Source organism: Motacilla alba, chromosome 5, assembly GCF_015832195.1.
Source record: "Motacilla alba alba isolate MOTALB_02 chromosome 5, Motacilla_alba_V1.0_pri, whole genome shotgun sequence".
In the NCBI taxonomy this organism is placed as follows: domain Eukaryota; kingdom Metazoa; phylum Chordata; class Aves; order Passeriformes; family Motacillidae; genus Motacilla; species Motacilla alba.
Window position 1 is genome coordinate 55,222,008 of NC_052020.1, and position 27,335 is coordinate 55,249,342.

The 27,335-nt window shown below is 43.2% G+C and overlaps 1 protein-coding gene across 9 annotated transcripts in view; it reads right to left on the minus strand.

Moving 5' to 3' along the window:
• Positions 1-3,895: 3,895 nt before the first annotated feature.
• The window catches only part of SYNE2 (spectrin repeat containing nuclear envelope protein 2), a 179,786-nt gene continuing 156,346 nt past the window's right edge, over positions 3,896-27,335 (minus strand). For 6 of the 9 annotated variants that reach the window (XM_038138484.1, XM_038138487.1, XM_038138486.1 and 3 more), the window contains 17 exons: positions 23,419-23,581; positions 19,730-19,917; positions 19,427-19,577; positions 18,798-18,980; positions 16,823-16,960; positions 15,730-15,924; positions 14,621-14,903; positions 14,206-14,274; positions 13,255-13,391; positions 12,286-12,412; positions 10,416-10,627; positions 7,627-7,827; positions 7,187-7,315; positions 6,513-6,701; positions 5,852-5,941; positions 5,595-5,641; positions 4,773-4,998 (listed from right to left, as the gene is read on the minus strand). In XM_038138484.1, the coding sequence (XP_037994412.1) occupies positions 4,773-4,998; positions 5,595-5,641; positions 5,852-5,941; positions 6,513-6,701; positions 7,187-7,315; positions 7,627-7,827; positions 10,416-10,627; positions 12,286-12,412; positions 13,255-13,391; positions 14,206-14,274; positions 14,621-14,903; positions 15,730-15,924; positions 16,823-16,960; positions 18,798-18,980; positions 19,427-19,577; positions 19,730-19,917; positions 23,419-23,581 (2,728 nt within the window). Of the gene's footprint in view, positions 4,999-5,594; positions 5,642-5,851; positions 5,942-6,512; positions 6,702-7,186; positions 7,316-7,626; positions 7,828-10,415; positions 10,628-12,285; positions 12,413-13,254; positions 13,392-14,205; positions 14,275-14,620; positions 14,904-15,729; positions 15,925-16,822; positions 16,961-18,797; positions 18,981-19,426; positions 19,578-19,729; positions 19,918-23,418; positions 23,582-27,335 lie in introns of all 9 variants that reach the window. The other 3 variants (XM_038138490.1, XM_038138483.1, XM_038138489.1) reach the window with 2 other exon arrangements.

The window sequence follows — 27,335 nt, forward strand, 5'->3', positions numbered from 1 at the left end:
CTTTATGGGTTATACTTTTTAACAGCACCCATAAGGAAAGCATGCTGAGCTTCCTCTCTCGAGTCTGGAACTGGAACCAGATGGTAAAACAATCTTGGCTGCTTTTATTATTTTTTTTTTTTTTTTTAAGAAATATGGTTTCAGACAGGTGAAATGCTTTGTCTCCAGGAATATGAGACCTTTTCCACACCTCTGTCTTCCTTCAAATTCCTCATTTTTAGTGCTGTAGTGTTTCCAGTCAGAGAGGAGAGTGTGGGGGAAAGATATGTAGATGTGTTGAAACATTCTCACTTGAGATAGTGCCCAAGAGGGTAAGTGCTCCTATAAAACAGCAAACTAAGACAAGTTAGTAAACTAAACACTTGAAGATCTTTTTTTGATAAATATGCATATTTCCATAGTCATATTATGTTAATTCCTTGCTGACTAAATGATAGCTCTATACAGGGATCATCACGGTGAAAGCAGAGCATCCTTTTAAAACACCTTTTAGGTGTTTTAAGTGCTGAATTTTTTTATTTTACTCTTGATGAGCTGGGGAGCATGAAAGATATTTGTTGTATTTGCATCATTACAGTGGTTTAGCAAAGCCTAAAAGTGCAGTGAGGCCCAGAAAGTTGCCTCGATCCTATTTGAGCTGTCACCAGCCATCTTCCTCTTCTGAGGTAAGAATTTTTGTCTTGTTTGGACTTTGATAAAAGAATCATGGAATGGTTTGGGTTGGAAAGGACCATCTCCCCTGGCATGGGCAGGGACACCTTCCACCAGACCTGGTTGCTCAGAGCTCCGTCCAGCCTGACCTTGAAGATTTCCATGAAAGGAGCATCCACAACTTCTTTGGGTGACTGTTTCACTGTCTCAACACCCTCAGTGTCCTGTCCCTCCATGCCTTTGTCAGAACTCCCTCTCCAGCTCTGTTGTAGCCCCTTCAGGTACTGGAAGTTGCTCCAAGGCTCCCCCTCCCTGCAAGGATTTCTACAGAGCCTGGCCAGGTGTCTCCAATCCACCCCACCCTCCATTCTTCCCCCCCTTAGGAGGTTCTGGCTGCAGATTGTGGGTGTGGGGACTCACTGTGGAATGGTTTTGAACTTGACAACCACATTCCAGCCAGGGAGTAGCAACTGCATTTTACCCTCCAATTTCTGTACTGTCGGGATGCAAACATAACTTCTCAGCTTCCTCTAAGTTTACCCCAGGCCATCTTTTCACACTTGCATACAGACAGACCTAGAAGCCATGGAAACACCTTTGCTATCATCACAATCCCTCTCAGAAAATATGGTTTGATATTGCTTAGGTCCTGTGAGGTAATGGGTCAGCAAAGCAGCAAGATGTGACCTGTTGTGCTGACCCAGGGCCCAAACTAATTCTAAAGAGAATGCTGCAAGTGGGAGCATGAAAAGCAAGTGGATTGCTACAATGTGGAACTTAAGTATTATTTACATTAAATTTTCACAGTATTTTAGTGCTAAAGTGAAGTGTGGTATGTTAAATGGCACTTTCATAGCTAAGGCTTTGTTTTATTTATGATCTGTGCATTTTTTAACTCCATCTTTACATTTAAGAGTCACACTCCATATATTGCTGACTGTTAGCAATTTTGATTTAAGTGCACAAAAAAGAGACTGCTTTGCTATAAAAATGCCAACAGCTGCTGCTACTGCCAACAGACAAAACCTTCTTCACTCATCAGAGTGTCACAGAGGAGCTGGCATAGCCATTACCAGTGCTTACTCCACATCTCCTGTTTTCCACAAAAGGTTTTGTTCTCAGTCCTGTCATTTTAGTTTCAACATTTCACTCTGCCAGTTTGTAATGGAAACAGGTTCCTGACTGAAAGTGGTGCCTTTTAAAGCACTTGATGTATGTTATGGTAATGTGAAAACAACCCCACAACACCCCAGCCCCTCCCGTTCCCCAGCTGTCTTTAGTTCTGTCAAGTGATGGTATTTGTCTGCTGCTGCGTTTCATTGTTATGGATTGGTGCAGCTGACTAAACAGGCATCATGAAATGTAAATATATTGCTTTTTGTTCATTTCTCTCCTGCAGCTGAGCTCAGCCTGGTCTCATGAGCACGTAATGTGTGTGCTCAGCGACTGAGGGACACCTTCCACCATTGCAGGGTGCTCCAAGCCCCATCCAACCTGGCCTTGAACACTTCCAGGGATGGAGCAGCCACAGCTTCTCTGCACAACTTATCCCAGCACCTCACCACCCTCACAGCACTGAATTTCTTCCTAACTAACTCCTAATCTAGAGCTGCCCTTTGTCAGTTTAGAGCCACCACCCTTTGTCCTACCACTCCATCCCCTTGTAGGAAGCCCACCTGCAGCTCTCTAGTGGGGTCCCTTTGGGTACCAGAAGTTGCTCCAGTGTCTCCCTGGAGCCTTCTCATTGCTGCTGACTGTGCTGGAGGGGTGTAGCTGAAAACAGACCAAGGCCTCATCTCACTGCCAAAAAATAAGACTTCAATTCAAAACTAGTTTTGTCTTGGTTCGATTTCTCAATGCATGTGCACAGTCATAATGGGCTGCTCTCACTACTGCATCTGCCCTCTCTTTAAAATATTTTTTTTTTCTTTCCCTGGACATCAACAACTCAGTCCTGAGAGAGATGATGACACAAAGAAATTGTTGGGGATATAAAATGACTTGTTTAAAGCCGACTTCAGTGTCAGCCTACAGTGCAGTGATTATAATCAATTGGAAATAAAACTATTTAAAATAGGTGTGGAAGAAAAAAGATTTAAGCTATTTCCCAGACATTGTTTTTTAGTGACATTTTGAGATAATTTCTTGAAAGCTCCTCTTTTATATATTACATCAGCTCGACAATTTGATATAACTGTTCATAATGAAAGGAAATTGTAGGCTATGAAATTTTCCTTAGACCTTTTAACATTGTTCAATTTTTCCCCCTGCATAGGTTCTTTAATGGAAGAAGAACTGAATATCACGTCAGCAACTGCCTATTACTTCTTGGCAGAAAGGTCTGCATGGGCATTTGTGACAACCTGGCAATGAAATAATGGTTAGAGTTGGCTCACTTCTACAGAGGAAGAAACTTAAATGAGCTCCATCTTAAAGTAGCTGCTTTGAAAATATCAAATAATGATTGCAGGGGGAGAGAGAACAGTGTGTGTGGCTGTGGGCAGCGAGGGGTGAGCCCCAGTGTGCATCTCTGAGTACAGCCCCAGTGTGAGAGCTGTTGGTGCTGGAGCACAAGTCTGGCACCTCAACACAGCCTTATGAGTTTAGTTTAATATTCTGGAAATAAACCCCAGTGGGTTTGCCACCATGGCTGGGAAAAGGTGATGGTTTGGCCATTCTGTGAGCATGAGGACAAAGCAGTTTGCTTTGTAAAGCCCCCTGCCAGAAGCTGGGCAATCAGCAGCCACCAGTGGTGACAAGTGCAGAAGGGGTGGGAGAACTCTCACAGGCTAATAAGGGACCTTATTTTCTATGGGTAAGCACTGCAGAAAGTGGCTAATTCCTGGGTCACTTTCACTGCAACACACAAAAAGCTTTCGACCAAATCCCTTACTACTGCCCTGAGCTCTCCCCCACATGCATTTCCCCCCTCCAGCACCCCCACTATAGAGAGTCAGTTCCAGGGTGGGAAATAAATCAGCATTTCAAACTAGTAATAAGCATGAATTGGTTCAACTTTGTGTTCTTCCTCCAGGAAAGCAGTTGCAAAGGAAAGGTTCTGTGCCACGGAACACAGGTCCCACTGCTGGATTTGTGATCTCTTGCTCTGACAAGCAAGGGAGTGGTTGTGCTTCTTCCAGCACCTCTCCTTTAGCAGGCACAGAAATTGACTCTTCCAGGAGTGACAGGGGCAGCACTGCTGGAACATGAAGCTGGTCCCCACCACTAGACACACCCACAGTCCTGCAGACATTGGCAAAATTTTAATGACAGTACTCAAACTGTACAACAGAGGAGCAGTGGCAATGCTAACTGTACACAGTGTTTCTCCAGCCACTGCCCACACGCCAGTTTCATTTTAAAAACAAAGCTTATAAAAATGCACAATTCTCTTCCAAGGTACTGTACACTATTCAGCAGGTTAAAAACTGAAAAAAAACTTTCATTAAAAAAGTCATTGCACTATTTGTATACATCAGGGATAGTCTACATAATCATGTTCATCTAGAAAATATGTGCATTATAAACCATGTCCATGCAATGCAGCAATTCCTTATTTCAAAGGTGGTATAAAAAGACAACACAGCAGTCCTAACTACTAGAACAGTTTATGTCAAACAAAACAAATGTGCATCATGATATTGAACGTGTTAGATGAATAAAATACAACAACAAAGATTCAAAAATATGCAATTTTTTGCTTCCACCAAGTGACTACAGTACCAAAAGATACAAGTGATGTGAAGTGTGTGTGCAGAAATCATATTAAATGAAGTCCCTCTTCACCTGCTTGTTTGTCATCCTCACCCAAGACAGACTGCCACGTTTAAGATTACTGTGATGTCGTTTCTGCACCTAAGAACTCAGTATCCAAACACCTTGCAAGCTCAAGAGCACTGCCCCTATAAAATAGTGTTATCTATTGCATCAAAGTATAAAGTGTGTTGCTTACAGTTTAAAAAAAAAATCTATAGAAAAAGTTTTGTTTCCCGTACAAAAATGCTGAAATTCGGTCAAGATATACATTTTGAGATGTGAAACTCACTGCTTGATTGATGCTAGAGCAGCATGGGAGAAAAAAAGCACCACCCAAGAGTGTTTTGGTGTGAGTGCAGGCTGTCCTAGGTCGGGGGGGGCCCGTTGGTGTAGCGCAGCATGGGGTAGAAGGAGCGGGCGAAGTTGTTGGCCTGGGTGCAGCTGTAGTCTTCCTCAGAGGAGGGGATCATGCAAGCCAGCAGCAAAAGCAGCAGGAAGAACAACTGGAGAGGTAAAGCTGCTCTTAACACTCGGTAGAAGAAAGAAGGAGACCGAGGGGTTGCCTGCACAGTTTGTGAATGACTTTCACTCCTGAAAAGGAGAAACAAAGAACAACAGGCACTTCAGGGTTTGAGTTGAACAAGTTGTTTTTACCCTAATTTCAGATGCAAACTTAACTTTTCCCAGGAGGCAAACAGGCCATTCCAAATAGGTGTTGAAGCACAAAGGAAAGACATCATTTACACTGATGAGGTTCTTCTCTGCCCTGGCTTACTGAGATCTACCCTTTGAACAGGCCCCAGTGGACTGGGGGTTAAGTTCTCCCTTTGTCCTTCATGGTCTGTTTGTACCAAGTGGCTCTCAGGGGCAAGTTTCTTTTTCCAGACATGCTGGTGGAATTGAAGGAGGATTTAAACCTAAACTATCCCCCACTTGGCAGAAAAAATATTTTCTCAAGGCAGGGTTGCACATCACTGCAGAGGTCCTGGAGCAGGAGTGCTAAAGGAAACCATTCCCTAAGGAGCAGCCCAGAGCTGCTAGGTAGAGGGGACTCTACAAGTAGGCAGAAATCACCTCCACCCATGTGTCAACCTACAAGGAACAGCTGCCCAGGTTTCTGCAGTTACATAGCTCATCTCTGCCATATTCACTGTTTATCAAGAGGTCAGGCATATATAAAATATTACCTTGTGCTGCTGCCATTCCTGCCATCAGCAGTTCTCCTGAGGGCCATCTGTTGAGAGAAACAGCTTTTAGTATCCAGGTTTCAGAAACTACAAGGAATTTCTCTGAAAAGACAGCTGAAGACTTTAAGGTCTGATTGTAAATTCTGTAATAAGGCACATGGACCTAAAAGGGAAATGATTACACCTGAGGAACTTCCACTCTAAACATGTCAAAATACACTATATGCCGATAGCAAAATATTAGAAAAAATACTTGCCTTCTTCACAGCAGGGCTGGATTTCTCTTCTTCTGGATTATAGACTCCCGAGTCCAAGTCATCTGGAGCTAGCAGGAATGTTTTGGTATCCTGAAAGACAACACCACCTTTCACTGCCTCTGTAGGTGCACAGCCCACTGCCCCTTCACATGAGCATAACCAGTCCCCCAGAATAAAGAAATGTTTTACAGCGCCCAGCAGGAAGGAATTGCAATGGAATGGGTAAATACAGGTATTAACTTGAAAATATCTCTGACAGGCCTCAGGACAAGCAACCCATTGCTAAGACCTTCAACTCCTACATGCTCATTACACACTCCTAGCCTGATACCTGGTTTGGATCACACAAATTCAGGTTGGAAGGGACTTCAGGAAGTTCATCTAGTCCAACCTCCTGCCAAAAGACCTGACCAAAAGCCTTACTCAGAGCTTTATGCTCTCTGCTCTTCAAGCCCCTCAAGGACAGAGGCAGAACAACCCCTCTGTTATTAGCCTTGGGGTGCTGAAGTTGTTCCTACAGCCAGAACTGTTCTTTTTTCAGCTTATCAAGGTGGAAGTACTTAAGCTTTAGGTCAGTTTTTTTATAAATACCTTCACTCTTAATATGCTATTTCTTTCCAGTAAGGCAGATCCACAAACAAGTATTTAAATTCCAACTCACCAGATTCCCTTGTATTGTTTTTAAGTCATGAGAGACTTGTTCAATCAGCTGTTTCAGTTTTGTTCCAATTACATGGACCTTCTCCTCCTCTTCAATGTAATCACCATCTGATTTCAGCAGCAGGTAAGCAGTGAGCTCTTGGAGGGAGTTCACATTAAGCTGTTGCTCCAGCAGCTCTTTCTCCAGTTGCTGAGAATAAACAAAAAACAGCACAACAGACTGTTACCCTCAGCTTTATGGATGTTCTCCCAAAAGGAGGACCTCTGGAAGGCTTTAAAGAACAACACAACACAACCTGCCTGAGAATCCACAAGGCACAGGAATGGTTATTACAGCTACACAGGAAATGAAGTTCTCTTGAAGAGACTGGTTGTACCTGTTTGAACTAACATTTAAAAGTAGTTCTAGCAGCAGGTAATTCATATAGAGAAGACACTAAATTTTGGAAATTGGAAGTCTTGCTCTAGCATAAAGACTGCTCATAAGCAACTTTATTATGATGAGTAATTATAGAGAAGTGCCTTGTAGATGCAATGTTTTGGTCCATTTCAAAAACCACCCACATGCCTGAGTACAGCAGGTCTGAGGACAGGCTGCAGACACTGTGAGACATAAACATCCTGCTCTTCAGTGTGTGCTGAGAGCTGAGGTGCTGCAGTTAAGACTACACTCACCATCAGCTCCTTCTGGCATTGCAGTATTGTATTGAGATCAGCATTGGGATCTGTGATGTGTGCTTCATTCCTCCGGCTTTCAGCACTTGCTAACCACAGGATTAGCTTTTGGCTCTGGTCATGGAAATCCTAGAGAAACAAAAAGATTGGCACATAAGAGGAAAAACACCTTTGTAGTGCCTTCACCTACAAACAAATTCCCAATTAGTGAGGGTACAGGAACTTTGTTAAAGTATTCCACCTATGTAGTAGAAGGGCATTATCCACTTCAAAGATATTTTTACCAAACCATTTCAATCCATCAGAGGCAATTTTATCAGGAAACAAAGTGTCTTGGATTGTGAGTGACCATTCCACTGATGTGCAGGAATTACCCCTCTGCCCTCTCCTCAAGAGAATCCCAAAGAGTATTCCCTTTCAAGCTGGCATGTGGTATGTACCTGGCAGTGCAGTAAGGCTTGCTGTAAACCCTTCCTCCAGTTGTCCAGTGCACGAGTTGCCTTCTCCCAGTGCAAGTTGACCTTCCGAAGCCTGTTCTGCAGCTCCTTGAACTCTGTGCTGTCTGCTTTCTGGAATTCTTTGCTGCTCAGGTTAGCAGAAAGCAACACTGCTTTGTAGCTGTCAAATGCTTTAAGAATGTCCTGGTAGAACAAGAAGATTAGCAGTTTTTATGAATGAAGAAAAACATGTTTTTTACAATAAAACCACATACTCAAAAGTATCACAGGTGTTGGGGAAGGATGTTTGAATCTGGTGGCTTTTCAATACTGCTAAGAAACATAACTGTAGGTTTATGTTTGGGTTTTTTTTTTTAAAGCCAAAACCTTCACTTTGAAGAAAATATTTGTGACTGGGCTTGTGCTTCTCCCTAAGTCACAGGCATTATGGCTTAATCCACATCTGCCTTTCAATTCCTCTGAGCTCTCTCTTTCCCTGACATTTGGACAAATACTCCCACTGATCATCACATGGTATTTTCTCCTAATTGATAAAGGTTTTGCCACCCCAGAATCCTAGAATAATGCTGACAGGGACATCTGGAGGTCTGTACTTCATTCTCCTGTTTCACATAGGACCAACTTCAAACTCCAAGGAGTATGCTCAGGGCCTCAGTAATTTAAATTTTCAGTATTTCACAGGATGGAGATTCCCCATCCCCTCGGGGTCCTTGGTCCCACACCAGACTGTTTGGAGGTTTGTTTTTTCACAAACAGGATGGGACTGTTGGAGTATGTTCCTCGAGCTTTTATTTGCAGCATCAGCCTCACTACATGGTTGAGACAATAGAAAGATGGCAAAGCTCATGTACAGGCAGCAGCAGCCAAAGACCTCTTGGCTACAGAACATTTAAAAAACTTTTTAGTTAATAGTATATTGTTAAAGCTTACAGACAGTTGTTCCAGCCAATTACTAAAAGCACAGGTACACCTCTTCACACGATGCTCGCTTGTCTTACAAAAAGTCATTATAACTTTTTCTACTTTCAGACTTTGCAGCTGCAGCTAGCTCTTTTCTCTGCTCTTTCTGTTTCTAAGGCCTGCTTTTCCCAGCTTTCTGAAAATCTTCTTACCTTTACTATTTCCCACACCACACCACCCCATTGTGAGAAATTATTTTTCTTCTCTCTGGTCTCAGTTTCTGTCAGCCCATTTCTCTGACTTCTCAAGGTCCCCCCCCAGAAGGCAGTCCTGCCTGCTTTCCTCCTCTCCCTTAGAATTGCAGGGGGAATAATATGGAATTTGCAGTCATGGTCGTATCATCTAACCACCTTTATGTTAAGGCTGAGCCTGTATTTCTGAAGGTTTTTTTAAAAAAAAGAAGGCCAAACAATACCTTCCTTGTACCTTTCAGTTTACAGTTTGAATCAAGGGTACTCATCTTTTCCAAACTGCTCTTGCAGTAGGGAAGTTAGAGCTGAAGGATGAATCCCACAAGCCACAAAACTCAGACTGCTTTTCTCAGCAGCCTTTCTATCCAAGAGTGTCAATCTCAAGACCTGAGTTCCACTTGTAGAAAACTGCTGGTCTAAATTACTTTTTTTCACCCATCAAAGAATCCTGTCCCCCTCTCCTGCATGCAATAAAGTTGCTTTTAATATCAGACAAAACAAACAGACTTCTGAACACCAGTAAGCCACTCTGCAGGCAGACTGGCTTTATCCTTATCCCAGGCAATTGGGATGTCCTGACACCTCATGAAATTCACTTCTTAGAGCACACTGGCTCTTTTAACACCCCTCTAAAGCCAAACTGTCTGAAAATGGGATTTACAGCCAGCTGGACTCCTCTTAAGCAGATGCAGAAGAGAGAAGAAGTGAAGCTCTGCTCCTTGAGGGGGTCAGACACCCAACTCCAGGCTGAAGGGAAACATTTCCCTCCACTCAGGAGGCACCATCAAACCTTTCCTAGGCCTTGGTGCCTAATCCAGACTGGCTGAAGGAGTCAGAGTTCATCTTACTGGAGTGTAGAGTCATTGTCCCTGGCCTAGTAACTACTCCAGGACATGTAGGCTTAAACCTACTCTCAACGTGCCCAAGAAATCCCTCCCCTGTCCTGCAGTGTCCTGTTTGTGAGCATCACCCCAAGGTGATGACACCAGTCTGGTGACCCCAGACTGACCAGTAGCCTCAGGGTGACTCCACATGGGGCAGCTGGTGAGGGGTGAGCACAAGGGGATTTTGCACTTCCACAGATTTTAGGAACGCTTGCTCTCTCAGTCTTCAACCTGAGGCATTTTATTGCCCGAGTCCCAGGGCCCCAGCACTTACATGTGCCTTGGTAACCTGCTGGCTCATGTCACAGAAACCACAGCTTTAGAGACTTTAGAGATTTTTGTCAGTTTCCTGCTGGAATTACACCCCACCCTTAATTCAATTAAAAAAAAAAAAAGGCAGCCTAGACTTTGCAGCCTGCTGACCTGGCTAATTTTCAATCTGTTTCTGGTTTGCATAGAGGAGAAAGGCACAAGCAAAAGATGTCAACATCACTGTGCAAGAAAACAGAAAGGGAGAAGTGGAGAGGGTTTTACTTCTGCCTGCCAATCTCTGTATATGAAGACAGAAGCACCTTGTCTAAGCCCCTCTTTAGCCCTCTTAGCTGAGAGCAGTTCAGTTCCCCTGTGGCACAGGAATTGCTACTGGCATCCATGCTGCCACCTGATCCCAGGAGAACACAGTGATTAAAAAACATCAGCATCTTGAAATCCCTCTTCTCAGTAAGCCATAACTTACTTTCAATTTCTTGACCTTTTGTTCCAATGCCTGCATGCTGGTTGGAAGCTTCACCTTTTGCAGCTCTTCCAGCTCTTGCTCAGTTTTATCAAGCCAAGCAGAGATGTCACTGAGGTCTGAGTCCAGCTGCTGCCACTGCTGCAATTTCTGTTTCATCCTAAGTTTATTTCTGAGGTCTTGAGCTTGGATGAGCTCCCACCTATCAATAATGCCTGCAAATCACAGGAAAAAAAACCCAAACATTTAAATCTTCAGTAAAGGAAGGAGTGTGTAAAACAGATGAAGAGATGAACAGATTAATATTTTCTGGCAAGAAGTTTTGCAAGAAAATTATTCTTCGTGCTACTTGAGATCAATTAACTTCTGTAATGTATGACTGTCATTCAACCACATCTTTTCTTGAGATTCTTCAGTGTCTAAATTTCATATTGCTGGTCAAGTTACCCACATAGCAAAGCTACACAGAATTCTAATGACATTAATTGGAGATGTTTTAATTCACTTGGAAGAACAGACCAAAACTAAGGAGATAGAATTCAATGAGCCCAGCTGCAATTTGGTGAACACCACAATTCAGCATGGGACAAATATGATCCGGCAGTTAGGTCTTGGGTTTGTGTTTTATATCTATGTGGAGCTGCTGGAGAGAGCCCAGAGGAAGCCACAGAGATGATGAAAGGGCTGGAGCACCTCTCCTGTAAAGACAGGCTGAGAAAGTTGGGGCTGTTCAGCCTGGAGAAGAGAAGGCTCCAGGAACACCTCAGAGCCCCTTCCAGTGCCTATAGGGGCTCCAAGAGAGCTGGAGAGGGACTTTTGACAAGGACATGGAGTAATAGGACAGGGGATAATGGCTTTAAACTGAGGGAGGGCAGGTTTAGATTAGAGATTGGGAAGAAATTCCCTATGGTGAGGATGGTGAAGCACTGGCCCAGGTTGCCCAGAGAAGCTGGCTCATCTCTGGGAGCGTTCAAGGCCAGGCTGGATGGGGCTCAAAGCAAGCTGGTGTGATGGAAGGTGTCCCTGCTCATGGGAAGAAGATTGGATCTAGATAACTTTAAGGTCTCTTCCAACACAAACCGTTCTAATGACTCTTAATGATTGTTTCATCAATTCAATGCTAAAAGACATGGACATGCCACCTGTGTCACCAGTAACGCTGTCTGAAAGACATCTAAACCATTCTCAGGTTATTCCTATTCATCCCACGTACGGGACACAACCCTGGACTATTTGTGAGACCAGAGAAACAAAATAAGTGAGCTGGTGCATGTAGCTGCAGCCTTCTTTTCATCACATGATTTGCTTTTGTGACTGCAGTACAATGTGTTGTTACAATCTCAAGCACCTGAAACCAGGAATGAGGTCTAAAAGGTCAAGAGAACCAGCTTGCTGGTCTGTTTGCATGAAAGAACCACTGTAAAGATCCTGAAGAACAGAATGCATTACCAGCTTTGAACAAACATTTCTATAAATGGGAGCTGTAGCATCTTGTTATATGGAGTACCAGTAACTCCACACAGCAATTTGGTTTTAGACAGAACCTTTGGTTTGAAATCTGATTTGAAGTCCCTGAAGTGTTCAGTATCAGACAAAAGTGAAATTGTTCCCATTTACTACAAGCAGCAAAGAGACAGAAGTATGCTATGAAAGAAAAATCTCAATTCTGGCAGAAAATGTGAAAGCTTTGAACAACACAAGTGGGTTGGACAGAACCAGATGAGAAGGGAGCTCAGTGACTTGAAAATTTGGCAAAATACGTTGTAATTTTTTTTTTTTTGTTCCCAAATATGCTGCCTTTGTGCCATCTCTGCTTTGTCTTCCCAGAGTCACAGGAGAAACACCACAGCCCCAAAGCCCTAATGCTCTGTACCTGACTGCTTCTCTGTTGCTGCTATATTCACAAGTTCTTGGTCATCTTGGGGCTCCTCATCGCTCATGTTGGCAGATGGAATTTTCTCCTTGCTGCTGCTGCTGCTTGCAGAGCTGAGCTGCTTCACCTGGAATGACATTTTGGTGGGTGAGCCCTGCAGGTTAACAGGATGTCAAAGGTCCAGCCTAATTTGTGTTACTCTGGGGTGGCTGGGCTGCTGCTGAGCTCTTGCACATCAAATTTAGCACTGGGCTTCTGGAGCTTTGCTACCAGTTTACACTGGCTCTCTGTGCCTTTCCAGCAAACAAACACACACCATGGTGATGCCAATGACTACAAGAGTGGACATGGCAAATTAATTGCTTTTGCTCTACATGTTCCAGACAATGTACAATTGCTGATGTTCTTCATTGGATTGTGGGTCTTGGATATATTGACTCTAAGGCTCTGAGACTGGATTAATGATGACAAAAGCAGCCAGATACCAGTACCACCCTGCCTGGAAGAGTGCTGACAATGGGTCCAGATCCACTGAGCCTGGCAGCTGCTGGTGAAGCCATGGCTGGCAAACAGCCAGCAAGGCTGAGGCACCAATGGACAATAAGCCATTCTGGCACATTTTTTCAGTGCCTAGAAGCAGATTAAATGATGTGTTGCATATTAAGACTCTTCAAATATGCTTAGGAAAGGGAAATATGTCAGTAAGTATCAAGAGATTCACACCCTGTTCTTTGTGTGGTTAAATTCTCCTAGGCTTGTCCTATGACAATAAAGGAAGCTCCTCTAGACCCTGACTGACCAGGAGTCCAACCTGAGCCACCAGGAATAATGTCTAAGTTTGTGTGAAGTGAAAATTCCCCATGTCAACTATTCTTTTCCTTGATGCTGGAGAAGGGAAGAGGGTGGAGTTACACAGAACAACAAACAGACTCTAGTACAGGTTCAGTGCCCACAGAGCCTCCGACTCACATAGTCTGGTTTATAGGGAGTACTTGTCTCTGGTCCAGACAACACATTTCCAACCATCTCTGCCTGGTTATATCTGTGTTTCCTGCAGACTGGGCTACCTGGAGAATGCCAAGGACGAGCTTCTGAAACAGACTTTCCTGAAACAAATAAAACCAAAACCACACACCATGAGTGCAAGATCCCACCTCCACAAGGAAGCTGTTGCTTTTTGTTAAGTTAGAAAGCGCTTTGAATAAAATGGCATCAAGTTATGGCATAAAAATGACAGTTTTGCAGCTTTCCTTGCAAAGCATGCACATTTGCAAAACATCAACAGTGTTTCAAAGGTAATGAGATGAGAGCCATGCAGTTATGGGACATTCTGTTTTCTTCTGGAAAATGCTTGTAAACAGGTTAGAGTATTCCAAAAAAAAACCCAAACAAAACAAAAGACAAGGCTGCACCATGGTTTTGTAAAGTTTGCATCCCAACAATAACTACCACACATCTGCAACATGTCAGAGGGAACAAGTTAGACATGTCCTGGTTTGGAGAATGTTTGTTCTGGATTTAACAGACAGGATACACATAATTCTGTCATGCACAAACCACAAAAAAATACTCGCAGAGTTGGAGCTACTGCCTTCAGTAGTTATGCAACCAAAATTAGAAACAACCAAAAATTGATACTTCCCAGAGCAAACCACCGAGCAAGAACCAAAAGACTTTGGATCAGTACAATGAAATGCACGTTAACCACCTTGGCATTTACCAGGCAAAATCTAAATGGTGTGTTCTTGACTGCTTTTAATGTCCATGTGGATACTGCAGCGTAAGAACACCATGGCAGGATGAGACATGGTGTCCACACAAGGCAGGAAGTCAGACATTACGTATGAGAGAGGTTGAGGAATATAGCGTGCAGCACAGGGAGATTGCCATGTTCAGACACATGCATTAGCAGGTGCCTACCAGAAGATGCTTTCAAAGTTTTTGTGGTCATTTTAAGATATGCCTCAGGGTTTTCAGTGATTTCTACATCTGAAAAAAGAATAATGTCATTTTCCTCACTATTCAGTATCTTCCAACTATTAAAAACAACTGAAACAATGAAGGACAGCAAAGACAAGGAACAAAGTGGTTGGTACCATTTTCAAACATTCTTAAACACTAAGGCTTCTAAAACCTTCTTATGTTTCTAAAAACAAAAGCTTGGTTTAGACAGTACCATTTCCTTCATATAAGAGATGAGCCTGCTCACATCTATAAATGGCACTTGAAAACCAACCAACAATGTGGGAGCAAGACTTCAATCCCCCTCCCTTCCCACACAGGGACATCCTCCAGCTGTCCACGTCAAAGCAAACTGCTGGACATTGGTCCTCACCTGACAGAGCACTGTAATATGTCGCTTCTTCATCATCTTCATGAGAGGAAGAACCTCCCACATCACCTGTGTGATCCCACTCAAGCGGGATGGAGTCAACGCTGACAGGGGTCTCACAGCCTGATCTCTCATGGCCCTGAGTTGAGGGCACAAGGTGGCAAAGGGACTGTGTCGATGAGGGCCCCTCGGTGATGGCTTTCTTATGCCAGGGATCATTCTGGATTTCTCTGGAGTCTTCTTGATCTGTCTCATTTTCAGAGTTGTCTTTTTCATCATCCAATCCCTACAAATAAGTAATTATTGCATATTAGTAAGATTTACAAGAGATCTTAATGAGATAATGACTGAACCACATAGTACTACGGAAGATAGTTTTGTGGTCAGCTGCAGCAACCATGTGCCTAAAATTAAAGGGAGACATAATTTCTGCCTTCTCCCTCTTTTGCCAAATCCAATCCTCACATGAGCAGCTACCTCTCCTCTTTCAAGGCACTCAACAACCACCACAGCATCTCTCCAGTTTGCAGGAGGAGTACCCAGTTCCAAATGGACTTAGACCAGATAGGAAATGATGCTCAGGCAGGAGTGAACAGTTACTTGTTCATGTTGCTTCCTTTACCTGGCTTTCTAACAGATGTTCTTTCTTTTTGAGGCCAAACAAACTAAGAATCATCTGAAAGTTCCCCAGGGAAAAGCAAAATGCATGCTGTTCCCCATTCAGGGCTCTCACAACAAAGTGGACAGATGGAGTGGACAAACAAATACATAAAGAGATATTCTAAGCACATTATTGATGGTAAGGAAAACAAAGTGATATTAAAAACACCAAAAAGGGTTCTGAAGCCTTCAAGGCACAATCATATAGTTCTGAACCTTACGAACAACCTCCATGCTATTATCCAGATTCTGCAGATGGAGAGGCATGAAAGGATTGGCAGCAAAGATTTAGCAAGGCTGGCACATCTACTGCACAGCTCCTGAGCCACTGGAGATTAAACCACTCAGTCAAGCTGCTAAGAATAAGCAATTGCAATTCAAAAACCAAAATAAGCATTGCAATTCAAACACCAAAATCTTGTCAAAGCATTGAAACAACTGTTGCTTCTTACAGGATCCCTTGAAGTCAGTCTTTGATGGAAGCGGGCGACTCGCCCAAACACCTCCTGACAGTATCGATGAAGCTCTTCCAATTCATCCTCAATCAGGATGGCATCCAAAGGCTCGCTCTTCTGAATCAACTGCTCCCCAAAAACAATTAGCTGATCAATCTTATTGGTGTTTAACGTTATCTCTTGTTGGAAACCCTATTTTGGAACATACAAGAAAAAGAATTACTTCTCCATTGGCTCTTTCTAGCCTAAGGTTTCTCCCTGTTTTCTAGCTCACTGCAGTGAAAGACAAGCAACAATTGACATTGTTGTCTAATTTAATTTGGCAAATATCTTTTTACTCAAGAGGTCCAAAGGTTCGTTTTATGAGCAGAATTATAGTTTAAAATGAAGTGACATTTTCCACCCATGTGTACATCACTGTGAGTGCAGTGTCCTGAGCCTGCAGGGGATCATGATACAAGAGTTCAGCTAATCAGAGATTATTCTTCTGTTGGTACACACAACCTTTTTCTCACTAGCCAAGAAGTTTGTCTGACTGCTTGGGTCTCCAGCCTACACAACAGTAAATCTACATCCCAAATCAGTGACAGTGCAGGGAGAAAGGAGAAATGAGCATATAATGTAGGACAGAACTAGTATATTCCTTAGAACCACTGCACATTCCTGATGTCTAATTTCTGTTGAAATTCCCAGCTACAAACATGAGCTCTGAGGAGAGATTGTACAATAATGCCAATTCAAAAAAGATTTGCACCAGAAAATAATGCCTGAATTTAGGAATGTAGCTCTCACTGTTAAGCAGCATCTGCTGCTCTCCAGGCCAGATAGCACTGTCACTGACACGTGTTGTCAGGAGAAAATGGCAGGACAGAACTGAGCCTGAACACTGAATCTGAATTAAATAATGCACAGCTTGATCTTGATTCAGACAATATTTCTTTAAAATTTACTGCTGTCTTCAAACAAATACAGTCCTACAGAGATGTGGTGGCTATTGTGAAGTTACAGAAAATGGATGATTCCGTCAGGCAAGGGCAGCCCAACAGGATCACTGGGCTATAGTAAACAACTGCTTCAGAAGGATACGTACATTTAACTGGCGCATTTTGTCATCAAAGTTACTTTTTGAGAAGTGTTCCACGTTTGTCAGCTGTAGGTCCATTTCTGTGAGCCAGACAAGGATGCTTTCCCTCGTCCCCTCAAACTCATCTCTCCGATTGGTGAAGTGCTGGATGGAAAAAAGGAGCCAGTGTTACATGACTTGAGCTACTAAAAGAGACAGGTCACAGGAGCTCTCTGAAATCAGTGTTTTATTGCAAAATTCCTGTTCACCTTAAAGGCCATCAGGACGCAAACAGCAGCATGCCATATATAAAAGCTGTCCTCTTCCTGTAGGGATGCTACAACAGTGCCCTGTACTAGTACACTATTTGTACAAAAGAGGGAGTAAAATTTTAGCAGTTCAAGATGCTTCTATAAACATTATTGATTCCACACATTCCTTCTCCCACATCATTATACCAGCAACAGTTACATTACAGGACTGAGGCTTAACACCTAATTTGTTGTAAACTTAAAACAGATGAACAAAGGAAGCAACTCTCATCTCTAATTAAAGTAATTAAAACTACGAGATTAAAATCAGTTTTTACTGATTTTACAATGGAGAGGCTGGATCATGTATGACCACGCCAGTGTAATTAATGTACTGTTTGGCATGGCATGTCCCACAGAAGCTGCTAACAGACATGCAGCTTGCCTGTTCTCATGGGTGGATTTACTTTTCAGAAAGGGGATCATGTAACATCCCAAATATAACAACTCTTAGCTGCACAGATCAAACTCCATCACTGCTCTCACTGCCTCATCCACTGACTTTGGGGAGCTAACAGTTTTCTCTGTCAGCTGCTTACAGCACCACTATATTTAAAAATCTGACAGTGATAGGCTTCCCCCAGGGCACAGCACAGACTATCTGCCCAGAGATCAGTTTAACTGATGAGCAGGATACTTCTTTGAAACACACACCAACAACATTCCTCATCAGGCAGGCAGCACAGCAGGAGTTGCTTTCTATCACATCTCCATCTTTAATGCCTTGTTGGTGAATTGCAACTTGGCACGAAGTAGAGCTGCATTGGAAACTCCAAACCATATCTGCACTTGGGGCCCTTTTGTCTCTCTGTCTCTTATCTATGGAAAGGTGCAAGTGCATGAACACATCTACCCATTACTAGTGGGTAAAAGGAAAATGTGATAGGAGCAGTGAGTATTGCAATTGACCTCTCAAATTTTGCACTCCTTTATGCTTTTCTTCAGCTACCAAAAACCAATCTACGAAGGTGAGGTATATGCCATGTACTCAGTGACCCTTCCAGAGCTCCCCTGCTATGCCAGTAGCTCTGGACAGAGAGAGTTGCTCTGATGTAGGCTTTGCTCATGGGTAATTCCAGCAGAACTCTGCTGTTCAAACCCTGGATGCTGAGAATTTTAAACTTTCTGTGCTGAAAGGCACAGACCTACAAGAGAATACTACATTTGAACTGAGGCTGTGGAGAAGGCTTCCAAAATTGATTAATAGCACTGGGATTACAGAAGTGTGTAATATCACTAAGTAGAAAACTTAAGAGTTTAAAGTTTTAGAATACGTAATATAGTAATACGTACACAGAGCAAGATAGACATTTTAGAGTGGAGGCTAGTCCTTCTTCTTCATAAGTTTGGGCGGTATTTTGTAATAGGACAGAAAAGTCTGCATTGTGAAATTCGAGTGATTAGTTATTGAGTTAAAAGTAGCCATAATTTAGGTGTCATTTCTTAATTAGACAGTTTAGCCTTAAAAGACCTTACAAGGAAAGACAGTTTGCCATTTTGTAGCCTGTTAGTAGAATGCTGTAAAAAGCTCACAACTTGTAATATAAATAAGAAATAATAAACATCTAAGCCTGAACACAAAACACAATCTCTAGTGCTTCAATGCCGACCTTGACAGAAGCAAAAAAAAAGAAGCCGAAAACCAGCACCCTGCGAGTGCTCCTCACTCCCTCACCCCGCTGTGGCACTACCTTGAGCCTCCTGAGAATGGAAGCCACTCGTTTCTGGAGGTTATCCCAGCGCTGGTTGCCCTCGTGCACCATCTGTTTGAGCTTGCTGGCCGAGTCGGTGCGGTTCTCGCGGGCCAGGCGCCGGTACTGCTTATTGATCAGCTCCAGCTGCGTCAGGCGCTCGTGGATCTGCCGCTGGAACGCCTGCAAGGCAAAGCGTGGAGCTCACTCCCTGGCAACAGTCAGGATGTGGATATTATCCACCAAGAGAGATGGTGCCCTCCCCCTTAAAAACAGACCTTCCAAAAATTAAATCCAGATTTTATAGATCCGTATTTTAAACCATCTGCTCAAACTTAGCTCACTAGGAGAAGAAAGAAAAGAATAAATATCACACTACAAAAGTCTCTTGCCTATAAAAAGCAAGGCTTTAAACTTTTAAGTGTCTATTCAGAGTATTGTATTCTCCACATTAAAAAAAATTTCTGGAAACAAACAGACATCTAGCAGCTGCAGACTCACCAAATTATTTATGTTCCCTATACTACCAAGGCCAAACCAGTGTTTTCCAGAGACTAAGGCATTTTGCACAGACAGTAAGTATTCAGCAGCCTGATGCTGAGCATAAAAAAGGCAGTTTAAAAATTCACCTCAAATTTCTTCAGCTCCTCTTTGGCATGTGTGTACAAGACCTCTGAAGAATTAGGCCTAGCTGCTATATTTTCAGATGCTTTTAGCCAATCTTCAAAGCGAGAATAGTCATCCAAAAACCTCTGCCACAGACGCCACGTTTCCTCGATTCTGAGAGAGCAGAAACAGAAAGGTTTTATCACAAGCTAACTATCAACTCTGGATTCTTTTTTCCCTCCTCAAAACTCAGGTTGTGGCAAAAGCTACAGCATTTCCTCAAAATGCTGCCACAGGTTGCTGTAGGGTAAGAATAGGGGACGTACTTCATTCGCCTTTCCATAGACATGGCACAGATGTTTCTCCACCGTCTGTCCAAGCTCCTGGTGGTTTGCTGGATGGAGTCACACTCTGTCTCATTAGCACACGCATCTGAGTCGTGCAGCAGGACTTCACAGATGTTGAACACGGACTCCACGCCCGCCGTGTGCTGCTCTATGTCTCTCTGCAGGTCCTGCCATTGGCAAAAGAACAGTGTCAATGGAAGGAAACATACAGTGTCAGTGGGAGGAAACATACAGTGTCAGTGGGAGGAAACATGCGTGGCTACATCTCACCCATGCCCTTTCAAAATGCTGCAGAGGATAGGGTAAGAGCAAATCCCATGTCAGGAGAAGCTGATGTAGCTTTAAAAAAGACTTGCAGGATGAGCTATGCAGATGACAAAGGTCAGGAGAGAGCCAATGTAAAAAAAGTGTTGTCCACCTTTGGCGTCTCAGTCTAAACTCAGTCTTCTCATTAACAGTCTGGACAACTTACATGTGCATTCAAAATCCTAACCTTATCTATACCATAAATAAATTCTTATTAATTTTGACAGCACAAGATGACTGTCTCATATCAGGTTACTACGCTGAAAGGCTCATCAGAGAACCCCTAGAGCAGTACTTGCATTTTATTGACTGATCACAGGCTGCAGCATGAAACACAAACACAGTACACAAGTACCTGGTGTTACACTACTTTTCTTAATCCCTCTTGTAGGGCTTCTCTTCTGACAGACTGTTTTAAAGGGTCTGGCAAAGACCTTTTGTCTAATCTACACTACAGGTTTCTTTTCCAGAGTCTGCACCTCCATTATAGTCTGGCCTTTCATCCTGTACCCATCACTACTCCTAAAGTCAGTGTAATTGAAGACAGAAAAAAAGGCCTTTTCTAAATATTTCTTATTGAAAAAGTAGATCTGTACTATGCTACCAACTTTAAATTTAAATAAAATGACAATAGCCACTACAATGCCATTTTCAACCCATTTCTGGTATTTCTAATGAAGGATACAGAGACTTTTGCTTGAATAACACTAGAGCAACAAACACAAATGAGAATTTTCCTGACAAAAGTGAACTGGAGTTCCCATTAAGTGGTATTTACTGCTTTCAGTCAAGAGATGAAGTAGAATTGGTTTTGCTCTAGACTTCAAAAAAAAAAAAACCAAAAAAAACCCCCAAACAAAATAAAACAAATAAACCCCTCTGAAACAGACACAGTTTGTAGTAAATACAAAATGAGTAGAAGGAAGATTTTTCCCAGAAGTCAACAAGCTGCAAGGAGTTGAGAATCACTCAGTGGCAGCTCTCAGTGGTTACATGGGTCCCTGAATCAAGGGCTGAGTCATAAATGGTCAAAATATGGCTTCTGGGATTTGTAGTAATGAACAGCTTTAAGGAACGTAGAAGTGAAATTCTTCACATGGCTAAGACTGCCAGAAGGAGACCCAACAGAATTTTTTACAGGTTACTAAGGATTCACAGCTATTTACTGAGCAAGATATGAGCATCAGTGTCTTTTCAACACAGGCTCCACAGCTGGGAGCAGGCTCTGTCTCACTACTGGTACCTGGAGAGTGTCTTCTGAATTCATTAAATTCCACTGGATTTACAGGTGTATTGGTGAGAATGAGAATTCTGATCACAGATTACAAATTAATTCTAACTTGTACTACAGTAATGCTGCTGACACGATCTCATTACTTCAAGCCATGCCTGGGTTCATGGAAGAGCCTAGACAGAATCCTTGCTGTTTTCCAAACGACCTGACTGCATTAAGTGAGACAAACACAACAAAGTAAGGGAGAGACTGAGGAACATACATGGAGCCCCAAGAGGTACCATTCTTTCAACTCTGCATAGCATTGCTCAGAGTGCTTAATAGACCACACACTGCTAGATTTTTGCATTAGTGAAACACCTTTGCAATCTTAAAATGAATATTATTCACGTTGTAATCGTCATCCTTTAATAGAACAAACATGCTATAAAACACCTCTGTGCATACACAAGGCTTTTAAATTTCATTATTCAAGACTGCACAGGTAAAGCTTTTCCAGTCATGGATGTCAAATGAAAGAAGCCTGTAGGGCATATTTCTCACCATTGCTCTGCTCTTGCTGAAATAATTGTTCAACAAAAACCAGGAAAGATCTTTTTACTTGTCTCATTGAGACAAATGTTTCACTAATGCAGAACAAAAGCAGCTTTTCTTTTTACTGTGGTCTTTTTAGTCAGCATAGTCTTCTCATACTCAGCCTGCTAAAAAGCTACTGTAGATAGAGTTTAGAGGTACCTAGATGCCTGTATTTAAAGCAGCATCCAAAAAAATTAAGCAGTTAGTAGCTCTGAGCAGCAAATCATGGCTCTTATAGCCTGCTGAAGCTTGAATGCTCATAATAAAAATAAATTAGTTTGGACACAATTCCTTTGTGCTCCATGCTCTGCTCTGCCTGGCAATTTATCACAGCCTTTGAGAATGGAAAAGGTTTGAATGAGAAGAAAATATTTGTTTGTTGTTTACATGACCATTCACAATGCAGATGAAACCATGAGAGGTGCTGGGCCAAGGCTTCTGATGTTTGACCAGCTCCTGCAGTGCGGTCAGTGGGAGCCACCTCCAATCCTGTCACAGAGGAGCTGGCCCTTCCTGTGACATTTGGGACATGAGTACAAGGGCAGCCACACCAACCAGCAAAGAACAGAGTCTGCAGGTCTGAGTCACTCAGGGATCCTTAGACACAAAAGCAGAAACCAAAGAGAAAAGATGGAAAGGATGGGAAGGATGCCAAAGGGTGTTCCTAAAGATGCCATAAAGCTTCCCAGCTTCCAAACTTGACAGACTTATTCCTGATCTTTAGTTTTTGGGCAAGTTTTGCTGTTTAACACAAAGGCCAGATGACAGCCAAACACTTAGAACTTGGTCAGACTTAAAACATAGCCCAGAGCAAAGGAGGACTCCATCTGCAAGTCTGTGCTTTGGAGAAGTTCCTTTTCCTTGCCTGGCTGCTGGCTGGACAAAATTTACTGCAGGACTATCCAAACTCCTCTCCTAAGATTCCCTGGTAAGCCACTGCCTTGGATAAATGCCCACAAACACCCAGCAGTGTGAGATTGGTTCACACTCGTCTCAGTGGGATTCACACGCCAGCTCCCCCAGCCCTGAGGGATCTTCAGAGCCTGCCTCTGATCAAACCTCAGCCAAAGGCGTGTCTGCACAAATCCACCTCCCAAAGCTCAAGCATCCTGCTCTGCCAAGCTTGCTCTACTGTCTGCAAGGAAGGGACAAGAACTGGAGCCAGTGAGGGAAACACATCAAATCCCATCTCTTTGCAGAGAGCAGCATTCACGCCTTGTCAGTCAAAGTCATCCTCATGTACTCTGCCCACTGTCTGTGCCCTTCCCAGTCCTCAGGAAGTCTGCTGTACTGAACTGAGCAATTTTGCTTTTGTTTGTATTTTGCACGTTTTCCTTGGGTGAAGGGGGCAGGGAGACGTGGGGGTAATTCAACACAATACTGAAATAACTGCAAGCAAATAAAAGTTTTCCATGTAACGCATCTTGGCAGGAACACGCCGTGTAAAGCAAACAGTCAGAAGGGCTCGCTAAAGAAAAGAAACAGGTGATTTTATACCAGGACCAATCAGCAGCATTTTAGCTCATTTACTCTGGCTGCTGCTATTTCCCACCTGCTGTTCTGCCAGTCTCTTCTGGATTTCTTGGTCATCACAGATGTCATAAACAACAGGCTTGGAAAGCTCAGACTCAATCCGGGCCAACCAGGTGCGAAGGTTACTCATGTTTTTGTCCAATAGTTGTATAAAAGCAAATGTTTCCTTCAGTTTCTTCACCCTAAGTAAACCAGGAAGAACATTTTGTTACAAAGATGGTCAATCAGTGGAAAAGATGGTTGGCAGGAGGTGATGACAGGCATAGCTCTATGAAGCCATGTCGCATCAAGCTGCTGCCCGTAAATCAGAGCCGTGTTTTAGCCAAAGCCTACCTAAAACTGGCTCAGCAGGCCCCTGCTCTACAGCTGCAAGCAGGACTTGGGTGAAGGCTTTAATGAAACTGTCCAAGCAAGGTGAATTTTCATCTGCTAGGGAGCACTGGACATTCATCTAAGTGGATATTTGTACCATAATTTGCCACAGTTCAACTAAAATGGGTATTGATGGATTGATTTTCCTGCCGTGACTTTTGCTCAGTGTCTTCTTTAGCAACCAACAGGCTCACACTAACCAACAAGGTAGCACTCTGCCAAGAGAGGCAGAATCTGCACAAACCCACCATCCAACACCCTGGCAAAATCACAGAATGGTTTGGGTTGGAAGGGCCTGAAAGATCCCCTTACTCTAACCTGCCATGGGCCTTCCACTATTCCAGGTTGCTCCAAGCCCCATCCAACCCAGCCCTGAACATTTCCAGGGATGGGGCATGCACAGCTTCTCCAGGTAACCTGTGCCACGGCCTCAGCACCCTCGGGGTGCTGACAGGAAAGGAGAAGGCCTGAACAACAGCTACTGATAGAACTTGTAGCACCACAAAATTAAAGTTCATTTAAACACCACACAAACATGCAGAGATATACCAGACTCTCCTGACAGGTAAAAAATTAAAAAAACTAATCCTGATGGGGGAGAATATCAAATGGCCAGGGAGACTTGTGCAGTGGACAAGCAAATGAGCCATTGAGACCATTTACTTTTCTTACAGTTGCTAGTAGCACAGCTCTCAAACTGCAGACAAACTTTTTTTTACTTCCAGCCTTAGCAGCATATTCCCATGTCAAGCCCCCATATAACCCCTCAAATTATCCACATAGCATGCTTTTTATGTTTTGGCAAATTTGTCTCCATGTGTTGGAGGAATATCTGGTGAACTACCTCACTGGTCTCAAATTTTTCTTGAAATTCTCATTTACTGTAATTCCCAACAAAAATTACTAGAAAGGCAACACCAGGGTGACACTAATCTCTTCAGACTTATTTCAGAGCTTGTCATCTAGGCCCCGGTAGATAATGAAGGAAAAAAAATCATTACTTGTATCAGACCTGTCTTAAACATCCAGATCACAAGATGAGATGAACTGTACCAAAAAGCACATATTTCTCCCCATGAACTGCAATGGTCTACCCTGCAGTACAATAAATATCAACACTGCAGACTCTAAAGTCAGATGAAATCATTCCACCCATGTCCTGGGGTAAGCCCATTTCTTAGCCAGCATTGCTTCCCTGTGCTGGTCTCCTGATTTCTAGTTATGTTCTTATGCCTTAGGATCAATTTTTGAACCTTGCATGTGATTTCTAAAATGCAAACTTACAAATTAAACCTTTAGCTACTGCCTAGTACAACAACTATCAAGATGAGCCTCAATTGTTTAAGTCAAGTGCAGCACAAAAAGTTAATTCTGTACTGTGAAAAGGCTGAAACATTTCCCATTCATTGGCCACAGTGGCTGGGAAATGTCACCATACAAACAAAACCAGCAGTGGGACTGCAAGGACAGCTCGTACAAGGGCTTCAGTGCATGTCCCCAAATGCAGGGGACTGTTGAGGGGTCTGGGTTGAGCCCTGATGTACTTGGCAACACAGGTCTTGTGCAAGCTGGGACTGGGGAAGGGTGAGGGATGTGGTCTCACATAATGCAGGCGGGGACAGATTGCTCCAAGGCAGAAGTGCCCACACAGGGCACCTGGACAGCTTCCTGGCCCACTGTCCTCCTGCAAACTACCCTGGCAAGTTTTAGAGGAGAGTGGTCCAAACTGTCTGCAATGAATGGCTTTTGCAACTGCCTGATAATACAACGACCAAAGATATGCAGGACACCTGATCCATAATGAATATGCCACCCTGTAAGCAACAAGTGATCTTATTAACAACCTTAAGGTAACCAAAGAGGATACACACGTCAGCTAGACACTTAAGGTAAAGCACTTGTGGAGGAGATATGGGAATGATCCTGCTGGATTTCAGCCCTATTGTTTACAGAGTAAGGCCAGAAAATTTAGGGTCTCATATGGATTAGCAGCATGGAAAGTTTCCCCTACCTCTTATCCCAGAAGCACCAGGCAGTACTTTCAGCTGTTTTACAAGGAGAAGAACACAGTCCTACACTGAAGCTCCTGGCAGGTATTTAGCAACTCTGTGCTCTCCAAGAGTAAAATTAGTATTGTCTGACTGATGCAAGCCTGCAAGCCAGCCTGAAGGATTTGGCCCAAGTCCATGGTCCACCTTGTTCCTGCCTTGCACCCACAAAGCTGCTGACTCTGGTGCAAAGCACCTGCCTCTGCCCCTCTACATGGACTTTGTCTTCCACTGCTGCAGCTGATTGAGATGAAACCAGGGGATGAGAAAAGCATTTAGCTGCTCTTGCTTTTCTTAACAAGCTTTTTTTCAGAACTCTGGTGCCAAGTTCAACCCTGTATGCAGACAGCATCTGGCTCCCCAGCAAACAGCTGCTGTATCAATCTTGCTGCTTTTGATTTTGCTTATATTAAGTGGTACTCAATGAACATGTCATGGCACCATTTTCTTGTGCTGTCATGGGCTGGCAGTTATTTTACCCAGGAGAACTAATTCTTCCTCTGCCCTGTTCCCATCAGTTATTTTGGCTGGTTACAATGCTCAGCAAGGCCAGTGACTCCCAAGGCATGTGGTCCTCCAAAGGCAGGTGACTCAGGAACCCTTTTCCCTGGAGAGATGGACAATACAGGCTCTGTGCTGAGCTCAGAATGGAAGAGTCAGAGCTAAACATCTACCCTGTAGCACTATTAACTCTGCATGACTTCAGGCCAGTCAGGAGGAAAGCAAGGCTTGATATCTGCCCTGTCCCTGACTGTATTCTGTGCCAATTCACCTCCTGCATATCCTGTGATGCTTCCCACAACTGCTCTGGAGACAGGCACATGTAGGGACCATCTGATGGCACAGCTGACCTGTTGAGATCACAGCTTACTGTGCTGCTCAGGATCATCTCTGCCTCCCTGGGCTCCCTTCTCTGCTTCCCCATCCCTAAGCTGCATTATAGAAAAATTCACAGCGTGCTAAACATCTTTCTTCAGTCTGCATAGTGGATAGATGAACACAGTCAAGGAAGTCCAAAGCAAAACCAAAGGATATTAGACTATAAATAAATATATTTATGACTGAAAGAAGTACATTCAATAAATTTTAAAAGCCACAGTTTTAGAATCCAAGTGTGGCTTTTTGTACCACCACTCCAATATTATTTTGGCTTAGAAATCACTCTGATTTTCAAGTTATGAATGTCACCATGAGGATCTTTATCTTCTAGTGTTACCAGAAGCAAGAGTCTCAAAAACAGCATCATTGTAGACTGAGAGCTTGTATTTACTTTCTAGCAATTGCCATTAGAAACACCATTGTAATTAAGTCATTTAATCTGTTATTTATTCTCGGTAGAATTTGGCATTTGCCAGTCATTTAAACACCCTTAATGCTCTAAGCCATTCATCTCAAACTTGAGCTAAGCAGCCAAAGAAGAACAAAAACCTAAGAGAAGTTCACACTAGTGCAGTGCATAAATGGGAAGGAAGCCTTGTCCAGTCATTCACATTGGCTGATCTGCTCCTGTCAGCAG